This window comes from Eptesicus fuscus, chromosome 7, assembly GCF_027574615.1.
Source record: "Eptesicus fuscus isolate TK198812 chromosome 7, DD_ASM_mEF_20220401, whole genome shotgun sequence".
NCBI lineage: Eukaryota > Metazoa > Chordata > Mammalia > Chiroptera > Vespertilionidae > Eptesicus > Eptesicus fuscus.
The window spans coordinates 53,959,776-53,981,488 of NC_072479.1; the positions used below are offsets into that span (position 1 = coordinate 53,959,776).

General features: G+C 47.4%; 1 protein-coding gene and 1 non-coding gene across 2 annotated transcripts; both read right to left on the bottom strand.

The window, feature by feature from the left end:
• Positions 1 to 16: 16 nt before the first annotated feature.
• DGKA (diacylglycerol kinase alpha) lies at positions 17 to 20,518 on the bottom strand. Its single transcript, XM_054718982.1, has 24 exons — positions 20,452 to 20,518; positions 14,994 to 15,141; positions 14,499 to 14,572; positions 14,035 to 14,167; positions 13,715 to 13,789; positions 13,201 to 13,250; positions 12,774 to 12,848; positions 12,494 to 12,613; positions 12,266 to 12,380; positions 11,632 to 11,720; positions 11,383 to 11,502; positions 11,080 to 11,178; positions 10,818 to 10,901; positions 10,502 to 10,575; positions 10,268 to 10,342; positions 9,768 to 9,853; positions 9,588 to 9,677; positions 2,225 to 2,385; positions 1,919 to 1,983; positions 1,601 to 1,691; positions 1,120 to 1,318; positions 889 to 1,009; positions 637 to 697; positions 17 to 380 (listed from the first exon to the last, which is right to left on the bottom strand). The coding sequence occupies exons 2-24, from the start codon at positions 15,055 to 15,057 to the stop codon at positions 297 to 299; spliced, it is 2,205 nt and encodes a 734-aa protein (XP_054574957.1). The 5' UTR covers positions 15,058 to 15,141; positions 20,452 to 20,518; the 3' UTR covers positions 17 to 296.
• Positions 4,855 to 4,956, bottom strand: LOC114234178 (U6 spliceosomal RNA). Its single transcript, XR_003620382.2, has one exon. It is a non-coding gene; the product is annotated as a U6 spliceosomal RNA (small nuclear RNA).
• Positions 20,519 to 21,713: the final 1,195 nt, after the last annotated feature.

Consider the following 21,713-nt stretch of genomic DNA (forward strand, 5'->3'; position numbering starts at 1 on the left):
TTAACAGATATCCCAGTGAGGGAAAAAATGTCATTTTATTCAGATGAGGCACTTGCAATGTATGAGTTTTTGGGGTGTCTGTGTGTGTGTGTGTGTGTGTGTGTGTGTGTGTGTATGTGTGTGTGTGTACACATATGCGTGGGAAATAGTGGAGGTGGTGCAGGATAATAAATACTGTAAGGGTGAAGGAACACTGCCCTGAGCTGGCAGGAGGGTGTGGCAGCAGTATACAGAGCCTATGGAGTAGAGTCCAGGGAGGTGGGTTCAAGGCTGGCTTGGAGGCTGCGGTGTCCCCCTCAACACAAGAAGCCAAAGAAATTGGAGGAGCGGGGGGGTGGGCCCATAAGCATGGGCATCTGGTTCTTGTGGGTGATCTTGATCTGGAAGGGAAGGGGGCATGTTCAGATGCAGAACTTGGTCTTCTTGGGGGAAGACCCGTGGGTTCACGGTGGGCTGCTGGGGTCCAAGATAAGCCATTCATAGTAGGATGGCCAGGGGCTGAGAAGTCAGGGTATGAGAGGAATGGTGCATAGGGGAACTTCAGGCATCAGGAGGAAGTAAAGAAGCTATGGAATGGAGATTTAGGATCCATGGAGCCTGAGGGTTCAATTTTTGGCAGGCATAGGCAATACTCACCGTACAGGGCGACTGCATCCAAGGTTCTCCATCAATTTGCATGGGAAGGGTTTTCGTGGTGCTGTGGGAGGCCAAGGCAGATTGGTGGAGATTTCCTTGCCAATCAAATACCAAAACTCTGTTTCTTAGGTTGGCTTTCAGACCCTTTAGCACTGAGATCTCCTAGTACAGCCCCTCCCCACCATTCCCATGACCCAGGTGCTCCCAGCCCAAACTCCTTCCCTCAGAGCCCCTGGCCAGCGTTTTCCTTACTGAAAGGTGATCTCAGAGCACTTGGCCAGCCGACGTCCAGCATTTTTGAGCTTGGTATAGATCTGGCCCATTTCAATTGCACCCTCCAGCCCTACTACTTCCAGCCGCTTGTCACTTGGGTCTGGGGGTGGAAAGTAGTGAGATAAGCTTTGCAGAGGCAGGGTGCCTTCAGAGAGAGTCACACCTTCCCCTTAGTCCCGCTCACTCCACTTCCAAAGCTGCTCCTCTCACCTGGCACACTGGTTTTCAGGATGTCAGGGTCGGTGATGACTTTAGCTGCAGAACCTAAGGCCTGGTTGATCCCATGGGTGTCCCCCTGGGGTCTCTTGGTATCACCCCAGAGGTTGGATCCACCATGCGTGCTAGGAATGTTCAGGACGGCAATGCCTTCTAGAGATAGGGAACTCAGATCCAGTGGTTTCCCACAGATCTGAGGGTAGGAGAAAACAGATCCTTACTTCATGACATAATCAAGGGCGTGACCTCTTCCTCCACCAAATGACCAACGAGGAAAGCCAAGATTTTGAGTTTTGCAAGGGATGGAGGGAAACAGGGACTGGAATATCTTGAGAAATTGGGAATTCAAAATTGGAGAGCTGAGAGGTCAAAGCAAAGGTTCAAGAATATGGGAAGTTCTTGAGGCACCTGTGTAGGGAGAAACTAAGATATAAAAAGCTGAAAAGGATGTAGGGTTAGGTTTCATCATACCCACCTCAACTGTCAAAGACTCCTCCAGCTTTTTGCATGTTGAGAAGATGGATTCAGATGTGGCAAATTCAAAATACCATAGCTTGTTCTTCATTCTGTATCAGCCCCAACATAAGACCCAGCAGGGAAGGGACAAATTATGCAGTTGGCAGTGACAGGGAAGGGCATCAACCTCCTGACTCCATACCCATGCAGAATAGGGTACCTTTAGGTTGAGGGCTTTCCTAGAGATGTCACTGCCCATATAAGTGCTCTGGTCACACTTGGCCACAACTGGTCCCTGCCACTGTGTATACCTACCCCCACCCCCACTTTCTCTCACCTGCTGTTGAACTTCTCAGGATATTTCTCTCGCATCATGTGGAATCGGTGAGCGATAGAGGCGTCCTGGGGAGTTCAGGGCATATAAGATCAGAGGCCTGCCTCCTCTCAGCACAGAACTTTCTTTAACTTCCCCATTTGGGAGCAGTATGCCTCATGTTCTTTTCTTGCAACTCACACCACTGGGCCCCACCCCAAATTTTCCTATGTACAGCTTCCTTAACTTCTACCTTCCTAGTCTGCCCTCCTCCAGCCTGTACCTGCTTAACCCCTACTTCCTCTCCTCCCCCATGCCCACTCCACTGACCACACCAATGGAGAAGTAGTTATTGATGATTTGAAAGGGGACTGGGTCACACTTTTCTTCAGTTTGTTGGGGTATCACCTCCACAGACCATCGATCCATATGTACCACTTTACTCGTCTCTAAATCCTTGAGGATCTTCCCCAAATTCTGTCCCTCATAGCCTAGGGAGGGGGGAGAAGACAGATTAGCACTCAGCCTCAAGTCCCAGAGGGACCTCCTCTTAGCTCCTAGCTCCACAAATTCCCAGGGATCCTCTGCCCTGATTCTGCAGACCCTCCCAGCCCTTGCCAGTAGAAGAGAAGGGTGCTTGGACATGGACCTTGCTGACCCTTTCTCCACACTGTCATGAAGGATGAGTGTTCCCAATGTGTGTGCTCAGCTAACAATAATGCCAAAGTTCATCTGGAAGACTAGAGAAGACGGCCAGGAAAATGTTAAAATGAGTGATGAATGGGGAAAATTCATATTCTCCCTCCCCCTCTCTCTCTCACATTCCTTGACACTTTCTCTATCTAAACAGTGTGATAACAGTAAATAGAATAAAAAGCAAAGGACAGAGTGCCCAGAAATAGAATGAAGTATATATGAGAATTTAGTATATGATGACATTTCAAGTAAGTAGGAAAAAGATAGATTATTCCATAAATGGTGCTGGGTATAAAAGTTATTCCTTATACCAAAATAAATTCAAGATGGATCAAAGAATTTAAATGTAAAAAAAGGAAGCAGAATTTGTACTAGAAGAAAGCACAATGCTTTAACAATCTTGAGTGGAAAAGTCCTTTCTAAAGCATAATACAAAGCTAGGAGCCAAGAAAGGGAAAGACTGATTAACACAAATATATTAAAATTAAAAACTTCTGTATGGTTAAATAAATAACACACTTAAAAAAAAGACAAAAAGCCCTACCGGTTGTTTGCCCACAGACTGAAAGGTCCTGGATTTGATTCCCGTCAAGGGCATGTACCTCAGTTGCAGGCTCAATCCCTTGTCCCGGTCAGGGCTAGTGCAGGAGGCAACCAATTGATGTGTCTCTCTCACTTCAATGTTTCTCTGTGTCTCCCCCACCCTTCCACCTCCGTCTAAAAAAATCAATGGAAAAATATCCTCGAGTGAGGATTAACAGCAACAACAACAAAGACAAAATACAAACTGAGGAAAATTTTCTGCAGCACAGACAACAGATTATCTTCCCCAACATTCAAAAAAAGCTTACAAATTCTATATTTATAAAGTCAATAGAAAAATTGGCAAATAAGGCAAACAAGCCAATCAGAGAAGAAATATAGCCCTAGCTGGTTTGGCTCAATGGATAGAACATCAGCCTGTGGACTGAAGAGTCTGGGGTTTGATTCCGGTCAAGAGCATGTGCCTGGGTTTCGGGCTCAATCCCCAGTAGAGGAGCGTGCAGGAGGCATCCAATCAATGATTATCTCTCATCATTTGATGTTTCCATCTCTCTCCCTCTCCCTTCCTCTCTGAAATCAATAAAAATATATTTAAGCCTGGCCACGGGAGATCATGGTTCGATTCCCGGTCAGGACACATGCCTGGGTTGCGGGTTGATCCCCAGTGTGGGGTGTGCAGGAGGCAGCCGATCAATGATTTTCTCTCATCATTGATGTTTTGATCGCTTGCTCTCTCTCCCTTCCTTTCTGAAATCAATAAAAAATATTTTTAAATAATATTTTTAAATAATAATAAAAATATATTTAAAAAAGAAATACAAGTGGACAATATGCATACTAAAGATTCTCAGATTGACAAAGTATAAAGAGATTGAGAAAATCAAGTGTTAAAGAGATTGTGAATAAATTGGCACTCTCATTTGCTGTTAGTTGGAGCATATATTGTTTTTGCTTTTGTTTTTATTGATTTCAGAGAGTAAGGAAGAGGAAGAGACAGAAACATCAATGATGAGAGAGAACCACTGATTGGCTGCCTCCTGCACGCCCCCCACTGGGGACCGAGCCTGCAACCCAGGCATGTGCCCTTGACCAGAATCGAACCTGGGACCCTTCAGTCCGCAGGCCGACGCTCTATCCACCGAGCCAAACAGGTTAGGGCTGGAGCATATATTGTTATTTCATTTTTGGAAGGCAATTTGGCAATTTTTATCAAAATGTTATCAAATTTTATCAAAACATATCTTTTGATGTAGCAATTCCACTTTTAGGAATTTCACCTACAGAAACTAACACATATGTGCACAGCAATGGATATACAAGTAAGTTTGCTGAGGTACTTCTAAAAGAGCAAAAAATTGGAAAAAATCTAAATGCCCATCAGTAAGGGAAGGTTATATAGATGGTGGCAAATCCATGCCATGAAATAATGTGCAGCTACTGAACGGAAAATGAAATCAATAGGTACTAACATGGAAAGATCTCTAAGACACGTTATGCAATGAAAAAAGAACCAGAAAAATATGGGTAGCATGATCCCATTTATGTTTGTTTAAAAGTTCTGTGTGTGTGCATGTGAAAACAGAAAAATGAGTGCAAATAGGAAACAGTGGGAGGAATGTGGAATTTGGTCAGGAGTAAGAAAGAGACCTATATGTGAAGACTTACACATTTCACTTTTCAAAAATTTTTACAGTGAAAATGTACTGATGCATTATTTTCTTTTTAATATGGAACACTTCACAAATTTCTGTGTCATCCTTGCATTGAGGCCATGGTAATCTTCTCTGTATCATTCCAATTTTAGTATATACTAGAGGCCCAGTGCACGAATTCGTGCACTGGTGGAGTTCCTCAGCATGATCTGTGCCCTCTCGCAATCCGGGACCCCTCGGGGGATGTCGGACAGCCGGTTTTGGCCTGATCCCCGCAGGCCCAATCCAGACAGGAGGGAGCCCGATCCTGTGCATTGAGCGTCTGTCCCCTGGTGGTCAGTGCACGTCATAGCGACCAGTCAACCAGTCGTTTGGTTGCTTAGGCTTTTATATATATAGATACTGCTCAAGCAAGCACTATTTATTTTTTAAGAAAATAACTAATCAAGTGTCAAATCTTTATGCTCTTGGAGCCAGCAATTTCACTTCTTGAAATCTCTCCTAGAGAAATTCCCACATCTGTGTGCAGAGAGAGATGTGCAGTGTTCACTGCAGATGGTTTGTAGTAAAAGACTAAATGCTACCCAAATGTCTATCAATAGGGGACTGCTTAAATAACTTATGACAGGCACTTTCCTTCCCAGGAGCACATCCTTGCTTTTCTTCCCAGAAAGGTGTGCCTCTCCTAAACTCTAACAGTCCCCACAAGACTTGCAATCAGGGGAGCCATGGCAGCAGCGGCTCCTCCTGGACTAACCCTCTGAACCTGTTTCCAACGCCCCCTTTTCTCTGACTTTCCAGTGAGCGAAAGCAGCCCCACCTTGGCTCACTTCTTTTTTTCCTATAACAGTTCTAGAGAGCTAAAGCAGCCTCGCCTAGTCTCTCTCCTGTTGCTTCTTCTATCCTAACCCCTTCCTCGTTTCACTCTCCTAACTTTAATAAGCATACTTTTAAGATAAAAAAATAAATAATGATATTCACAAAGCATAGTGCTATCCAGTAATAAAGAGTGAGGCAGCCCTAGCAGGTTTGGCTCAGTGGATAGTGTTGGCCTGAGGAGTGAAGGGTCCTGGGTTTGATTCCAGTCAAGGGCACATGCCCGGGTTGTGGGTTTGATCCCCAGTAGGAGGCATGCAAGAGGCAGCCAATCAATGATTATCTCTCATCATTTGATGTTTCTATCTCTCTCTCCCTCTCTCTTCCTCTCTGAAATCAATAAAACATATTTAAAAAAAAAAGAAATATAATGACAACCAAGATGAACTGTTTAGTTAAAGAAGAAGAAGAAGAAGAAGAAGAAGAAGAGCATTTGTAAAATGACCTTGTTGTTTAAATAGATGAGTATGTCTCTAGAAAGAAAACCATGTAGAAATAGACTCCAAAACTTTAGGGAGTAGATTACAGGGAACTTTCACTTTCTTGGCATGTATATCCGAAATGTTTGAAGTATATTTTACCACAAGCATGTATTATTTTTGTAATCAGGAAGAAAAAGATTACAAAATTGGGTCTTCACTTCCTCACATTCCATTGATGGTTCAACCCTCTGTAATTTGCCTTTCACCATACAACCCTGCTGAAACTCTTTTGGCAAAGATTGCCAATGATTCCTGCCAAAACCAATAGTATATCTTCAGTTCTTATTTTAACTCATGAAACTACTCACTTGGCTTCTAAAATAGCACTCTCTAAGTTACAGAGGACCCTCTCTAACTGCTCCTTCTTAGGCTCTGCGGTAAGCAGAATAATGCCCCCTCAAAGATGTCCACATCCTAATCTCCAGAATCTGTGAATATGTTGCCTTACATGGCAAGCGGCTTTGCAGATGTGATTAAATTAAGGATTTTAAAAATGGGGAGATTATCCTGAATTATCTAGGTGGGCCCAACGTCATCACAGGGGTCCTTATCAGTAAAAAGAGGACCCCTAGAGCCTCTAAACAAAACACAGCCCTGCCAACACCTTGCCTTTAGTGCAGTGGGACCTATTTTGAACTTCTGATCCTCAGGACGCTAAGATGATAAATTTGTGTTGTTTTAAACCACTGTTTGTGGTGATTTGTTATAGCAGAAACAGGTCACTCATACAGACTCCATTAGTAATTCATATTCCTCTGCTCCAACCTTAACTAGGGTGATTACCAGGATCTTCCTGTCCTCATCCACCTTCTCTTCTTAACTCTTTTCCTGGTAAATCTTCTATTCTCCGGATGTCAATTACCTCCCAGGAGCAGATGACTCTCAAACATGTATCTTCAGCCCTGACTTTTCTTCTAAATCCTTAACACTGATTTCTAACTACCCACCGCACACTTCTATCTGGGTTCTCCACTGACACCTCAATGCAGCATGTCTAAAAAGGAATCTTTCTTCCTTAAATTGGTCCTCCTCCTGTGTCCCATATCTTAATAAATGCCATCGCATCTGCTCAGTCCACAGACCGAGGAAATGTCTTAGACTGGTCTTCACCTCCTCCTCCACAACCCGTTAGTTACCAAACATGTGGCTGCTACCTCATGGCCCTGGTTGGGGTGCGTGCTAGAGGCAACCAATCGGTGTGTCTCTCTCACATCAATGTTTCTCTCTCTGTGTGTCTCTCCGCCTTCCTTCCACTCTCTCTGAAAAAATCAATGGGGGCCCTGGCCGGTTTGGCTCAGTGAATAGAGTGTCGGCCTGCGGACTGAAGGGTCCCAGGTTCGATTCCAGTCAAGGACACATGCTCGGGTTGCAGGCTCAATCCCCAGTGTGAGGCATGCAGGAGGCAGCTGGTCAATGATTCTCTCTCATCATTGATATTTCTATCTCTCTCTCCCTCTACCTTCTTCTCTGAAATCAATAAAAATATTTAAAAAAGAAAAACAATGGGAAAAATATCCTCAGGTGAGGATTAATGCAAAATAAAACCAACCAACAAATAAATAAAATCTGGCCAAAAATTTACATTGTAATATGTATTCAAAGATATTCCTAATTTCTGGAATAATATTTTATATAGAGAGAGTATAATATTTTATTTTACTTTTAAATATATTTTTTATTAATTTCAGAGAAGAAGGAGAGGGAGAGAGATAGAAACATCGATGATAAGAGAGAATCATTGACTGGCTGCCTTCTTCTTGCCCCACACAAGATTGAGCCCGCAACCGGGCAAGTGCCCTGACCGGGAATTGAACTGTGACCTCCTGGTTCATAGGTTGACATTCAACCACTGAGCCACACCGGCTGGACAAGAGAATAATAATAATTATATATATATATATATATATATATATATATATATATATATATATATATATATATATATAGTTTAAGAGCTCTCTACGGTTCAGGGATTGCACATTCAAATGCCTCAGTTGTTAGAAAGGTAAAGTGGATGAGTGAATAGTAGGAAGCCCAGGGATTGTGGGGAATTGAAGAATACATAACCCACTTCTTAGAAATAACCAAAGTCAAAAAAATTAAAACACTGCAACGTAGACAATACAAATAATTTCTGTGGACTGTCAGCTTGCAATCTCCAGCACAATGAAGTTAAAAACTCCTCAGCACAGCATTCATGACCCTCCAGTCCTCCTCCTCCCCATTCCCCATTTCGCACTTTATGTCCCAGTCACAATGAATGACTCACACTTTCCCTTAATGCACCACCACATTGTTTGGTGGCTCCAATGGTTTTACATAATTTCTTCCACTTAAAACACTTTTATTCTCCTTAGCAGACCCTTATTCTATAATCTCCTGTGACATCTCACAGCTGAACTTTGAATCCAACATCTCAACTCCAAGATACCTCAAACTCAACCTGCCCCACACTGACCTCTTTAACTATTAATACCTTCAACTCTTTCTCTTTTTTTAAAAAATATATATTTTATTGATTTTTTACAGAGAGAAAGGGAGAGAGACAGAGAGCTAGAAACATCGATGAGAGAGAAACACTGATCAGCTGCCTCCTGCACACCTCCTACTGGGGATGTGCCTGCAACCAAGGTACATGCCCTTGACTGGAATGGAACCTGGGACCCTTCAGTTCACAGGCTGACGCTCTATCCACTGAGCCAAACTCGTCAGGGCAACTCTTTCTCTTTTAAGGGAGCAAAAGTCTGGAAATGGGATTGCAGTTAGGAGACTGTTGCAATACACCTGGGAAGAAATTATAATGAATGAATACATGACCTGATTAACTGGTTGAATGAATGGATGAGTCATGGCAAATCTCCCTGCTAGTTCCATCACTCGGCATCTGGCTTACATATTTTTTAAAAATACGTTTTCATTGATTTGAGAGAGAGAGAGAGAGAGAGAGAGAGGAAGGGACAGGGAGAGAGAGAAACATCAACCCGCTGCCTCCTACTGGGGATCAAGCTGCAATCCAGGCATGTGCCCTGACCAGGAATTGAACCAGCAATCTTTCTCTGTGCACTGGATGATACCCAACCAACTAAGCCACACCGGCCAGAGCTGGCTTAGCTCTTATACAACCTTTCTTATTCCCACATTGTCCTCTCTCTACCCCCATTTTCCCTGATGCTCTGGGCCCTAAGAATTGGTTGGGAGAAAGAAAAAGAGAATTTTAGATTTATAGGGAAGAGAACCATCACCCTTGACCCTTCTAAGTTCAGACTGTGATCCTTGTTCCTTCCAAAGCTCTCTTCTTTTGGGACAATCCACTTTGGTACCCACCCATCTATGCCTCTTCTTCCCAAACCTCTTTGTACACCAGACGCCTAGATGCTTTCTAGGTATCTTTCCCTTCCAACCCAACTCCATCCATTACCCAAGAAAAAATTTCTAATCATTTACCTCCTCCCCATCTTAGACAACGAGCTAGATCATTTCCAGTGCCCAGGGGTAACACAGCAACAGGAGGCACAACAGGCAAGTTGGCTTTGTCTGGGGAGGCAGGTGAGGAGATGCACGGAGGGAGTTAGCTCAGGAAGGCCACTGCCCGAGTGCCCTGCCCGGAGCGCTCCCTGCACTGACCAATGGTCTCGAGGATCCAGCCTACTGTGCCATCTCCACCACACACCAAAATCCGGCAATCGGGAACTTCTCTGAAGAATCTAAGCCTGAGACAAAAGATGAAAGAGAAGATGAGGAACGATAACTGGAATGAGGCTACCCAACTCCTGGACAGGCAGATTACTTCTATTTTGGACTTTCTTTATAATCCCCTTCTCCTCTGTCAAAAGACTTATCTCTATTAAGGGCAGAGAAAAGGTACAATGGGGATAGTTTATAGCCACTCCTTAGTAGTTGGGGAGAAATTGGTATCTCCAACCATTGAGAGCAGAGCAGTGATGAGGCAGAGCACTCAGAGGAGAGAATACTCAGTGACCCTAGTAAAAACAGCATTCTGAATTCTGGTTTCTAGGGGTCCTCTGTTCCTCCCCTCTCAACATGCCATCTTTCCTGCTCTCTGAACATACACAGATAGGCAGACACACACAAACATTGTGATATAGCTCCCAACTTACACTCACCCTGGCTCAGGACCATCCTTTAGGAGGTTGAACACCTGTCGAGGGTTTAGCAGATACTGGAATTTCCAAAGCACCCTGTTTGAGGGAAAAAGGAAAGCTCGTGGCAGGGGATGGAGTTTCTGTACCCCACCTTCTTGCTGTCCTCCTCAAGGAAAGTCCTCTCCATACACACAGATTCTGAATCTCTGTTGGTCTTCTCCCTCCATCTCAGAAGACCCAGTATTGTTTTCTCACCTCTCTCCCTGCTTCCCACCACTCTTAGGGTTGACAAAGACCAGAAGTGGGTGGGTGTTAGCAACAGGGTCAATCTGCATGGGGGAAGAAAACAAGGATAAGGAATGCAGGGTTTTGTTAGAGTTCATATGGACCCTGGAGACAGGGGCAGAAAGCTGTCATTTCCCCCAAGATATTTTCCCCCCTCCTCTATCAGGGTGGGGCTTCTGGAGAGCAGGCACAATTCCCCAGGTTTCCACTTCATTCCCCACAAGAGGGCTCCAGTGAAGGAAAACCATCCCCCACCACATGATGCCCAACCCTCTCAGCCTTGTACCCGCAGAGCCTCAAACGTGGTCAAACTTAAATCATCCACGGTCTTCTGGCTTGTTTTGCTACTTCTATGCTCCTGTCCAGAGGCCTAGGAAAGGAAGCAAAGGGAAGGAAAACTGGATTGTGTGTGACTCCCTAAACAGACGAGAGTTTGACTTGAGTCCTAAAAGTGCAGGCTCTCTGCTCTAAATGGCATTGTGTGTATGTGTATTTTTAAACCGGAGAAGCACTCTTGTCCCCTCCCAGCCGCTTCCCACAGGTCTCACCAAGACGCTGGGATAGATGGAAGACGGGGGCAAGATGTGATCCCGGAGCAGCCCACAGTCACACTCATGGCCCACAGCCTGCAGGCAGTCATCATGGATCTGAAAGACAAGGTGGGCATGGAGAGATCGTGGAGGGAACCTCATCACTTCTCAACTTGGGGATCTGGTACTGAAAAAGACAGCCCTTAGGGGCTGTAAGGGATATGCTGTCTGGGAGGCATAGAAACTAGAGTCTAGCAGAGAAGAGGGCAGTTTAAGTAGGGGCCCCAAGGCACAGCCTGTAGACAAAGCCTCCGAACTGACCTCTAGGTGGCACCACACACAATGCAGCCCAACTAGACCGTGGTAGATCCGGATTTTTTTCTGACAGCGGTCGCATCTTCCAGATACACAGCCTCCTCGCACCCACACATGCGATTGGACCTTGGGGAGAAAGGCAATCCCAGTCTGAGAGGGTCTGAGCAAGGACTGGGGAAGGGCTGAGGGTAGCAATGGGTCAAGGGTTGGGGCCAGGCTGTGGATGGTGCTGGGGTAGGCATGGGGGTCACTCACACCAATGTCCTTCCGAGACTTGGCATAGGTGCTGACTTCACAAGGCAGGGCCTTCATGGCACACTGGTCGTGAACGGTGTACTTACAGACTGGGCAAGGGGGAAGAAGGTCAGAGCATTAGCTAAAGCCCCTCTCTCTAGTTCCTCCTTACCTGGGGGTGAGGTAGGATCACTCACTGAAATAAGACATATAATCCCTTGCTGTGAGGGTATGGTAGATAATTAAAGTTTGGGGTTGGGGGCTCACTTCCAAGATATATGCCTTTTGCTCACTCTTCCCCCTAAGAGAGCAATTGTTACTGCATGACTACCCCTCCTCCCTCCATGTGCCAATAACTGAGTTGGATGATCCAAAGGAGGCCCAAATAGAACAACAACAATAATAATAACTAATTTTCATTGCAGACTTAATAGTAGGTACATGCACTGGATGAAGCACTTTTCTTGCAACAACTTATTTAGTGCTCACAATGATCTCATTTTCAGTTGAGGAGACTAAGGCTTAACTAGGTCACGTAACTAGTCAGTGGAGAGGTCAGAATTCAAATCCAGGTTACACTAAGTTCAGAGTGCCATGCTCCCACAGAGAGCTGGGCTGCCCCTCTGCTGCCACACTCCCAGACCCCATCACTCACGGTTACAGCACAGGCCCTGTTTGCCAAGGCCAATGCTTGACTCGCACAGGTTGCAGTAGACTGGTCGAGGGAACCTCTTAGGTCTCCACATGTGCTGCCCATTGTCCTTCAGGGTCTAGGAGGGCACAGTAAATGCTAGGGAGTGTCTAAGCCCTTAGAGAACCAACCTCTGGCAAGCACAACCCAAGGCAGCTGTCGTAACCATCCTCACAAGTCTCTCCTACTCACCATCTCCAGACCCAGCAGCACTAGCAGGGGCACCGTAGTGGCCCCAGCCCGGAGCCACTCGGCTAGGGAGACAGAGCCACTGCCATCGTAGTCAATCTCTTTCATCATTTCCTGAAGAATCTGAGCAGAGGATGGGGAGACTCTCAGTGTGAGTGGCCCCTCAGACCTGACACCTCTTCATGGCCCCCTAGGACACCCAGACCAGCCATCCTAGTCAAGGGTAAAGTAGACTCACCAGGGAGAAAATACAAGAAGGGACATGAAGGAAGAGCTGCCTTACCGGCTTCAGCTCAGACACATCCCAGTCCAGGTATTCAGCCACTCGCATCATCTGTGTGATGATTTTGTCCACTTCCTGTGGGCCAAGAGAGTAAGAGCCACAGCCATATCCCACCTCACTACCACCATTCAAACCATTCTCTAGAAATCAGAGTTCATGGATTCCTCCCCAGCCCCATCTCTCATTCTCAGGTGCCTATGCTAAGTCTATGTGTGTTCATATGTTTGCAAGGCAGTCCCCAATTCATGCCTCCAGCCTCCTCTTTTAGGGGTCAAGAGCTTGAGACCTCTCCCAAATTTAGTTCTATAGGGTTCAACTTCTCCCTCTAGCTTCCTCTGCTTCTTAAGATCCTGGAAGAGTTGGGACAGGAGGGCACAGACAAATGGACACATACTCCCTTGCCCAGCATACAGGTCCCCCAACTCACTGAGCTGTCCAGGATCCCATTTCTGTCCATGTCGTACAGCTTGAAGGTGACTGTGGGGTGTTTTAGGGGGGCCAGGGTCAGTTTGTGAGGAATACCCAAAGAATTCATAATAGAATACAGGGGAAACAAAGAGATAGGGAGAAACTTTTTAGCTGAAGAGCCCAGAGCTTGGGATTGGGACTGAAAAAGGAGACAAAAAGGGAGGGGAAACAGGTCTGGATTCCACCCTCAGTGAACCTGATAGGGGAGATACTACACACCTTCTATATGCCAAGAACACCCCAGGCCACCTACATGAAAATGTACAAAACATAGGAACTCGGGTGACTAGGGTGGATGGCATTAGGTATAAGGAGTCTGGGGGAACAGAGAAAATGGGCGCACTCTCTGGCCCCACCTTTGTCGGGCCCTGTCGGTCTTTAGGAATCCTGAAAAAATTAGGGAAGGAAGACTGGGGAACACCCTCTCTCCCTTCACCTTTCTTCCCCTCCCCCAGTCCAGAATGGCAACTCACATTCTAGCTTGTCTTCTGGTCGGCCACCCTCCAGAAGGGAAAAGTAGCAGGAGACATCACTGAGACATACCATATCTGGTTACAAAAAGTACAGCAAATCTGAGGCTGGGGCTCCCTCCACTCTGGCTCTTCTCTTTTCCTTTGTTTGTCCCAACTCTTCCCTTTAACTTTCCTTCTTCCAGCTCCCAGACACCAGCAAGGCCAACCTCTACCTCTGACCCCTAACCATACCCCCAACATGTGACTCAATTCAACTCTCACCCCAAAACCCATGACTTTTCATCAGAAGGCTGGGCCCATTCCCACCTATGTGACCATACCTTTTTTTACAGTCTCTTCTAAGGAGTAACTAGTCTGGAAGGATTGAAACAGTGCCAAGCTTAGGTGACTGGGAACATCATCCACTTCCAGATAGATTTTCAGGAATTGCTGGAATCCCTCATACCCAATGGCCTATGATGAGAGCAACCATTATCCTGGGGAGTCTGCAGGATGGGAGTTGGGGATTGAACAATTGGGAGTAGTGGGGACAGAGACAGTAAGTGCAGAATTGAGAAGCATCCAAGGCAGGAGTATAATTTATTAGATTGATTCCTAAATTAATAGAATCTCTTGCTTTGTCCTAGAGCAATAGCTGCAGTAACAATGAATGTTGGGGAATCTCGAGGGAAAAGAGCATGGGTGGGCCCAGAATAATCCCTGGAAATTGGGGATCCCAATGGTGTAGCAAAAAACAAAGATAGGAGGAGTTGGTCCAGGAAAAGATTTACCAGCTGCCACTCACATCTTCTTGGACATATCCAGCCATTTCACCATCCTCAAAGAGCTTTAGGACATCACTGACCTTCTTGGTGGAGTCTAAGGTGTGAAGAGAGTGAAAGAAGAGCATTAGTCTAGTTTAGCTCTCCCTGCCCTCTGCCAGTGTCCCACCCAGACATCCAACAGGAAAAAAGATTCAAGTGAGACAAAGAAGAAAGTCTGAAATACACAGAAATGCAGAAGAGAAAAACATTTCAGATCCTCCAAAGTGGTACCCCTATTTTTTCATCTCTGAGGCTTGGAGCAGGCAGTCAAGGTTCAGAGAAGGTAGATGGAGAGCTGAGACCCCAGTTCACATCTCCCCATCTCCCTCTCCTCCCTTTCCTACTCATAGGCATATCTCAGGAGCTGACTGGTTCAAGATCACTGGGGAAACTGGGGGTGAGGGGGAAATTGAAGGAAGAGGAGGAGCTCTCTGGGGTAAGGTCTCCAGAACTAAAGGACTGAGAGAAAGACTCACATTCCATGTATTTTTGCAGCTGGGCAAAATCATTGGGGCTTATTAGGCCCCTCTCCTTGGCCATCTTTCTTGTTTTCTCAAGGATGGTCACAAAGGCAGCTTGGCAGTAGTACTTATGGCGCCTGGACGTCCACTTCCAAGGGTTGGTCTGGAGGATGACAAGAGCATGTGGCTGAGAGAGCCAGCATAGTCTCTCTGGTTGTCTACTCAGTTAATTCTCCGCTCCCACTATTATTTCTGTTCTTTCCTTTTCTCTGCGTCTCTCCCTAAGTCTCTTCCTTTCCTTGTGTTCCTCTCCATGTGTCTCTCTCTCCCCCTGACAGTCTGTCCTTTGTCTCTGTTTTTGACCCATCTCTTCCTCTCCTCCATTTCTGGATCCTTCTCCAGCTCTCTTATTCCCCTCGCCCCACAGCCTGTCTTAATTCATCTCTGACCACTCTCACTTTCCCAGTGTATGTGTCTTCGTGAGTGTGTCTCTCGCCTGCTTCTACCTTTTCTCCCGCCACACCCAATCTCTGCAGTCTCTCCCAAGCCTGTGCTCTCCATCGCAGACCCCCCAGTCCCGGCCCTCCATCGCAGACCCCCCAGTCCCGGCCCTCCGGGTGGTTCTCACTCCACTGCCGGCACGCCTTCCGGGCCAGGACCCCATTTTGCTCCGCCTCCAGCCTCGGTCCCCAGCCCCGCTCTGCCACCCACTCCCCGAGCCCCCCACGCCCCGCAACGACCTCTAGCGCTTCTGACGCGAGACACAGAACCAACTCTGGCGGGGGTCCCCAACCTTGGCCCCGCCTCGCCAGTGTCCAGCGGAGCTGGACTGAGGAAGGGGGGAAGCCGGGCACAGGAGATCGGGAGGAGTTAGGGGAAAGAGACGAGCATCTATCTGCCTGGCTTCCCGGGGGCAGCAGGGTTGAACTGAACGCGGGAGTCTCAGATTCTGGGGTCTTCCTTCTACCCACCTAGGTTGGCTTAACAGTGTTTAGGGAGCCCCAATTTTTAGCTATGGGACTCAGAGACCAAAGAGGAGCCATCATGTGGATCATACTGACCACTGGCCCAGAAACCAAGTAGCAGAGGGCAACTTGCCTTGAGGATTCAAAAACAGAAATAACAACATCTCACATGAGTATAGCACCGCATAGTACAGCACCGTTTTGGAGTCAAACAGAACTAGGGTTAGTCATATCTGGGTTCTGTTTTTAGCTCTGATACTACTGCCTGATTTGGACAAATTACATCTGTAGAATGGGGAGAATAATACCTATCTATCACAGTTGTGAGGATTGTCAAATAATGTATAAAAAGTACCAACTATCATGCCTGGCATACAGAAGGCCTTCAAGAAACAGCAGTTATTGTATTCACGATTAAAAGAAAATTCTATGAGGTAAAAAATTATTGGTATAGCCATTCTATAGATGAAGACACTAGAGCTCCCAAAAGGAGGTTGGGACTTCCCAAGGCAGGAACCAAAGGCTTCAATCCAAGAATTGTGAAGTTATATATATATATAAGAAGATATATATATATATATATATATAACTTTTTAAAATTTATTTCAGAGAGGAAGGGAGAGGGAGTGCGAGACAGAAACATCAATGAGAGGGAATCATTGACCAGCTGCCTTCTGCATGCCCCCTACTGGGGATTGAGCCTGCAACCCCCGAATATGCCCTGACTGGAAATTGAACCCTGACTTCCTGGTTCATGTGTGGATGCTCAACCACTGAGCTACACTCTCCTTTTCTTTTTCTTTTTTTTTAAATTTCTTTATTGATTAAGGTATCACATATTTGTCCTCATCCCCCATTCCCATCCCACACCCCAACACTCTCCTTTTCACACACTGCCTTTTAGTCTCACTGCCCTCCTTTCTGTTCTGCAAACATACCAGTTCTTCCCTGCTCAGGGCCCTGAGACTTACTGTTCTGTCTGCCTGGAACACCCTTCCATTCTCGTGGGCAGAGCTGACTTTTTGCCAAAGCTGAAATGTCAGCTCCTCCAAGAGTCCTTCCCTGATCATTCTAAAGTAGTCCCCTCCTTTGCATAGCTCCTTCCTTTGTTTCTATTATAGAACTTATCACAACTAGAAATTATCTTGTTACTTTTTTCTTTAAACCATTTTTTATTTTTCAATTACAGTTGACATTTATTGTATTAGTTTCACCCCAGTGATTAGACATTATATAACTTACTAAGTGATCATCCCGATAAATCTCATACCCATCTATTTTCTTTCCTGTTTGTCTTCTCCTACTAAAATGTAAGTTCTAAAATGTAACTTATTATTTTTTTAATTCTACTTATTTAATCCTTTGTTTCTTTCTCTTTAAATATATTTTTATTGATTTCAGAGAGGAAGGGAGAGGGAGAGAGAGAGACAGAAACATTAATGATGAGAATCATTGATCGGCTGCCTACTGCACACCCACTTTGGGGATCGAGCCTGCAACCTAGGCACATGCCCCTGATGGGAATCGAACACAGGACTCTTCAGTCTGCAGGCCGACGCTCTATCCACTGAGCCAATGCCGAAAACAGTGCCCAGCGTGTTGTAGGTGCTCCATATTGTTTGTACAAATAGTTGTGTCAAGTTAGGGAGTAATATTTTGAGAATAATAATACAAATATGGTTAAATGGGATGCCAGAGCGTCCATCTTGACAGTCAGGGGAATCATGAGACAATTTGGAGCACATATAGTAGATGCTAAATACATATTTGTTAAATGAATGAATAATGTTAAAAAGCACTTATTGTACTCCAACCAAGGCTCTGACCTTCTGCCTCCTCTCTGCCCACTTATTTAGGGCTTTTGGGTTCAGGCTCAAGGAGGCGGTTAGGACCTGTGAGAATTTCTTTTCTGGTGGTGCAAGAATCTACTCTGTAGCCTCTGCCCTTGGGACATCTTTGCTGCCCACCTCTGTGTGTACACCCTTCCTCTTCTGGGGGCTCTCTGGGAACACTCAGGAAGGGGTTCTGAGACGCTGATATTCTGGAGAAAGGACTCCAGCCCTCTGGCCCTTTTCAATGACTATAATTCAACTTCTACTGCCAGCAGATCTAATGAATACAGAATAGTGTCATGGCTAATGGGGCCTGTATGGCTTAATTAGCCACTCTGATTACCCCTGGGAATTCTTAGATGGCTCCAAGGTTCTAGGACATCTGAGAGAGAAAGTGACAGGGAGAGAGCAAACAAGGGACAATAGGACAATGCTTCTCTCTTGTCTCTCTTTTCAAAATGACCCTTCAGAGCCCCCAGGTCTTAAAAGTAATATTCAGCCGAAACCGGTTTGGCTCAGTGGATAGAGCGTCGGTCTGCGGACTGGAAGGTCCCAGGTTCGATTCCGGTCGAGGGCATGTACCTTGGTTGAGGGCACATCCCCGGTCGGGCGTGCAGGAGGCAGCTGGTCGATGTTTCTCTCTCATCGATGTTTCTAGCTCTCTATCCCTCTCCCTTCCTCTCTGTGAAAAATCAATAAAATATATTTTTAAAAAAATGTAGCATTCAGTAGAGGTTAAGAGCATGGGCTTTTGAATTAGATAGGCATGGATTAGAATCCTAGCTCTTGGGTGAGTTATTTCATCTCCCTGAACCTGTTTCCTCATCGATAAAATGGGTACCTAGAGAAATTAGTCACAATGTGGGGATTAAATGAGATAATACATGCAACATACTTAGTAAACTTCACAACACAGAAGAACTCTATAAATGTTAGATATTATTATTTTTGTTACTTTATTATAATACAAGGATGGTACCTAGAGAAACACACATCTGGAGTTTAGGAAAAATGATATCTTTGACCCAGGAAGGCATACATTCTAGGGCCTCCCAATAGCAGTGAGGCCCAATTGTATACCTTCCCCTGCGTCAGGCACAGACATGTAGTAGCAGGATTCTGCCTTTTACCTATGGGAGGGTGAGGCGGTGGCTGCAAACTGCAATGTCAGGGTCCAAGGATCCTCCTGGGCTGGGACCTTGGACATAGGACTCCTGGGATCTTTTCAGTCATCCTTCTGACTTTTCCCCTGAAAGTTTAGCTGCCCCAGTTGCTGAAAGGCAACAAACCTGCAGGATCCTAGGACCTTAATGACCCATAACAAGTCCAGGTTTGTCCTCCGCTCCATCCCAACCCTGAGTCTATAACCTGGGCTAGTCCAGGCGACTGCTAGGGTTGGGAGGGTGGGGTCAGCTGCCAGCCGCCAGCTACTTGTGACTCACCCTTCCCTTCCCTCCTCTGGTTTCCCTGCCTGCCTCTTCCAACTCGGGGTGAGAGAGTTAGTTGACTTGGAGGCAGAGAATCATAGAACGTCCTCAGAGCTGGGAGGAAAGCGAGGCCCAGAGAGAGTGCAACCCTCTCAGGGTTACACGCAGACTCTACACAGCCTGTCCTTAGTCCATTTCATTACATCTCAGTGCCTCTGGTTTTCTAGATCTTATTTTAAACATTACCTACGAAAATGGCTGGTAACCGAAAGATAAATGTGATGTCCAAAGCCAGTGCTAACATTTACAGTTTCCCTTTCCCCTTCGACACTCATAGCTCACATTCCAAGTCCCATACGTTTACCATTACTCAAGAACCAGCTGTGCCCCCACAACATTAAGGCTGACCCAGCCAGGAACCCCAAGGGCAGGCACTGGTCCTTGAGGGCCCAGGACTGATCACCTGGACTTTTGAACCCCTTAACCACACCAGAACCTGCATCCTCCTCTTTCCCAGGCCTGAGGGAGGCTCTGTTCTCTCCTGCCCATCGCTGTCGCTAGTGAGTAGCCCCTGAGAGGGAAACATTTGGCTTGGCTTGAAGCCTCAAAATTCGTTAAACCTCCACGAACCTCACAGATGGCAGTGCTGCTTGATTAGGGGGTGGTGGGTGTGGGTGTGGGTGTGGGTGTGGGGGTCAGGAGGAAGTTCCGATGTTGGCATAGTTGGGGGATGTGGGCTCATTCGTTCTGAGGGTGAGAAGATGCCCAATAATATTTGCGATTCTTCTTCAGGAAAGCTCCTTTCCTCCACTTAAGGTGAAAAACGGGATTCAGACGCAGGTGGTTTCAGAATCCCGGTGACAGGTGTGGAAAAGACACGGGTGGGGTGGTGAGTTGGGGACCAGGAGGCCAAAACAAGAAGCCTGCTCCAACGTGCAGCGCTGTCGAGGATCCAAAATGGACTTTCCTCGCACTCGGGTCTCTAGGAGCCGAGCTTCACCATCCCTCTGAGACAGCGAGAGATGGAGGGGAAGGTCTGGGCGGACCGCTGCCTCCCGGGCTCCGGCCGAGCCCTCCCGCTGCCCCCGCGCCCGGGCGCTAACCCTGCGGGCTGCCCGCTCCAGCTGTCACGCTTCCTCCTCCTCCGCCGCCCAGCAGCCCTACCCCAGCCCGGGGCCGTCCCCTCGCGCGCCCCCGCCCTCCAGCGCGGAGGGGCGGGCGGGCGGCGGGGGGCTCGCGGGGTCTCTACCTGCCTGCGGAGGGCGCGCGGTCGGAGCTGCAGCGCGGCGCGGGCGCGGGCGCGGGAGCCGGAGCCGGAGCTGGGATGGAGGGGACGGGCCAGGCAGATACGGCCGCCGCGGGGCCGCCCCTCTCCTGACGACACAGCTGCCCGCCCCTCACCCCCGCCGGCCCGCCCGCGCCCGCGCCCGGGGCCCGCAGCACGGGGATGCCAGGCTGGAGAGGCCCGTGTTCCAGTTCGCCAGACCTCATTCCCCCTCCCCCGAGGATCCCCGGAGCTCTGCTCTGTGCCTCGTTCTCCACCCCTGCCCGCGCGTCTCCTCTTCTTCCCGCCCCGGGGCCCGCTCTGTTTGCTGTTTTCCCTTCATTCCAGTCGCTCACAGCCTCTCCCTGCATTCCACCCCGGAGACCAGATCGGGGGCGGGACGCCGCCGACCGCACAGTTTGACAGCTGCCCACCCAGCCGGCGTCTCTCCCTCTCCTAAGGGCTGCTATCCGAAACCTCCCTCCCCAACGCCTGCTCATCCCCTATTGACTAAATTCATACCCAAGAGATCTCACAGCAGCGAGGCCGGGTTCCAGACTCCACATCCTGAGACCCAAACACCCCTCCCCCCCCCCGCCCCCACACACCACCACCACCAACAGGGGCTCCACACTACCTGACACTACTCGAGAAAATCTGCCCCCTTTACCTCCAGGTTCCTCACCTCTGGAAAGCCCAGACCCCAGACGTCTCACACGTGTTTTCCCAAGTCTAAGGACACTTCCTTCTCTCAAAACTCTGATGGACTCCCTTGATTCTGGGGTGGAGGGTTAGGTGCAAAGAGCTCTCTGGTCTGTGCCACCCTTTCTTTATGCCCTAACCCTCCCACTTTACCTGCTGGTCTTGGCAGGCGGGATAGAAGGCCTTGGGCAAAAGTAGGGGTGAAAGAGATCTTTTCAGCTTCTTCTTTCTGGAATCTCTTCTGGAGTTAAGATTCTGGGGGCAGCACCGTAGCAAGGGAGAGAGACAGAGGCCTAGGGACTTACTGGTAGGAACTGGGGACCCTGGCATCCTGCTTCCTGGCCCCGCCCCGTCTCCCCCCTCCACACACACACACACACACACACACACACACCTCCTCTTACCCTTCATTGAAATAGGGCACAGTAACAAAGGCTTGAGTTCCTGGAATCTTCCCTTTTACACCTAGTGGTAGAAGAAAGGGGAGGGGAGAGCCCTGGCTGGGAGGGTGTATGTATGTTCTGTAAATGCTGTGTGTGTACACA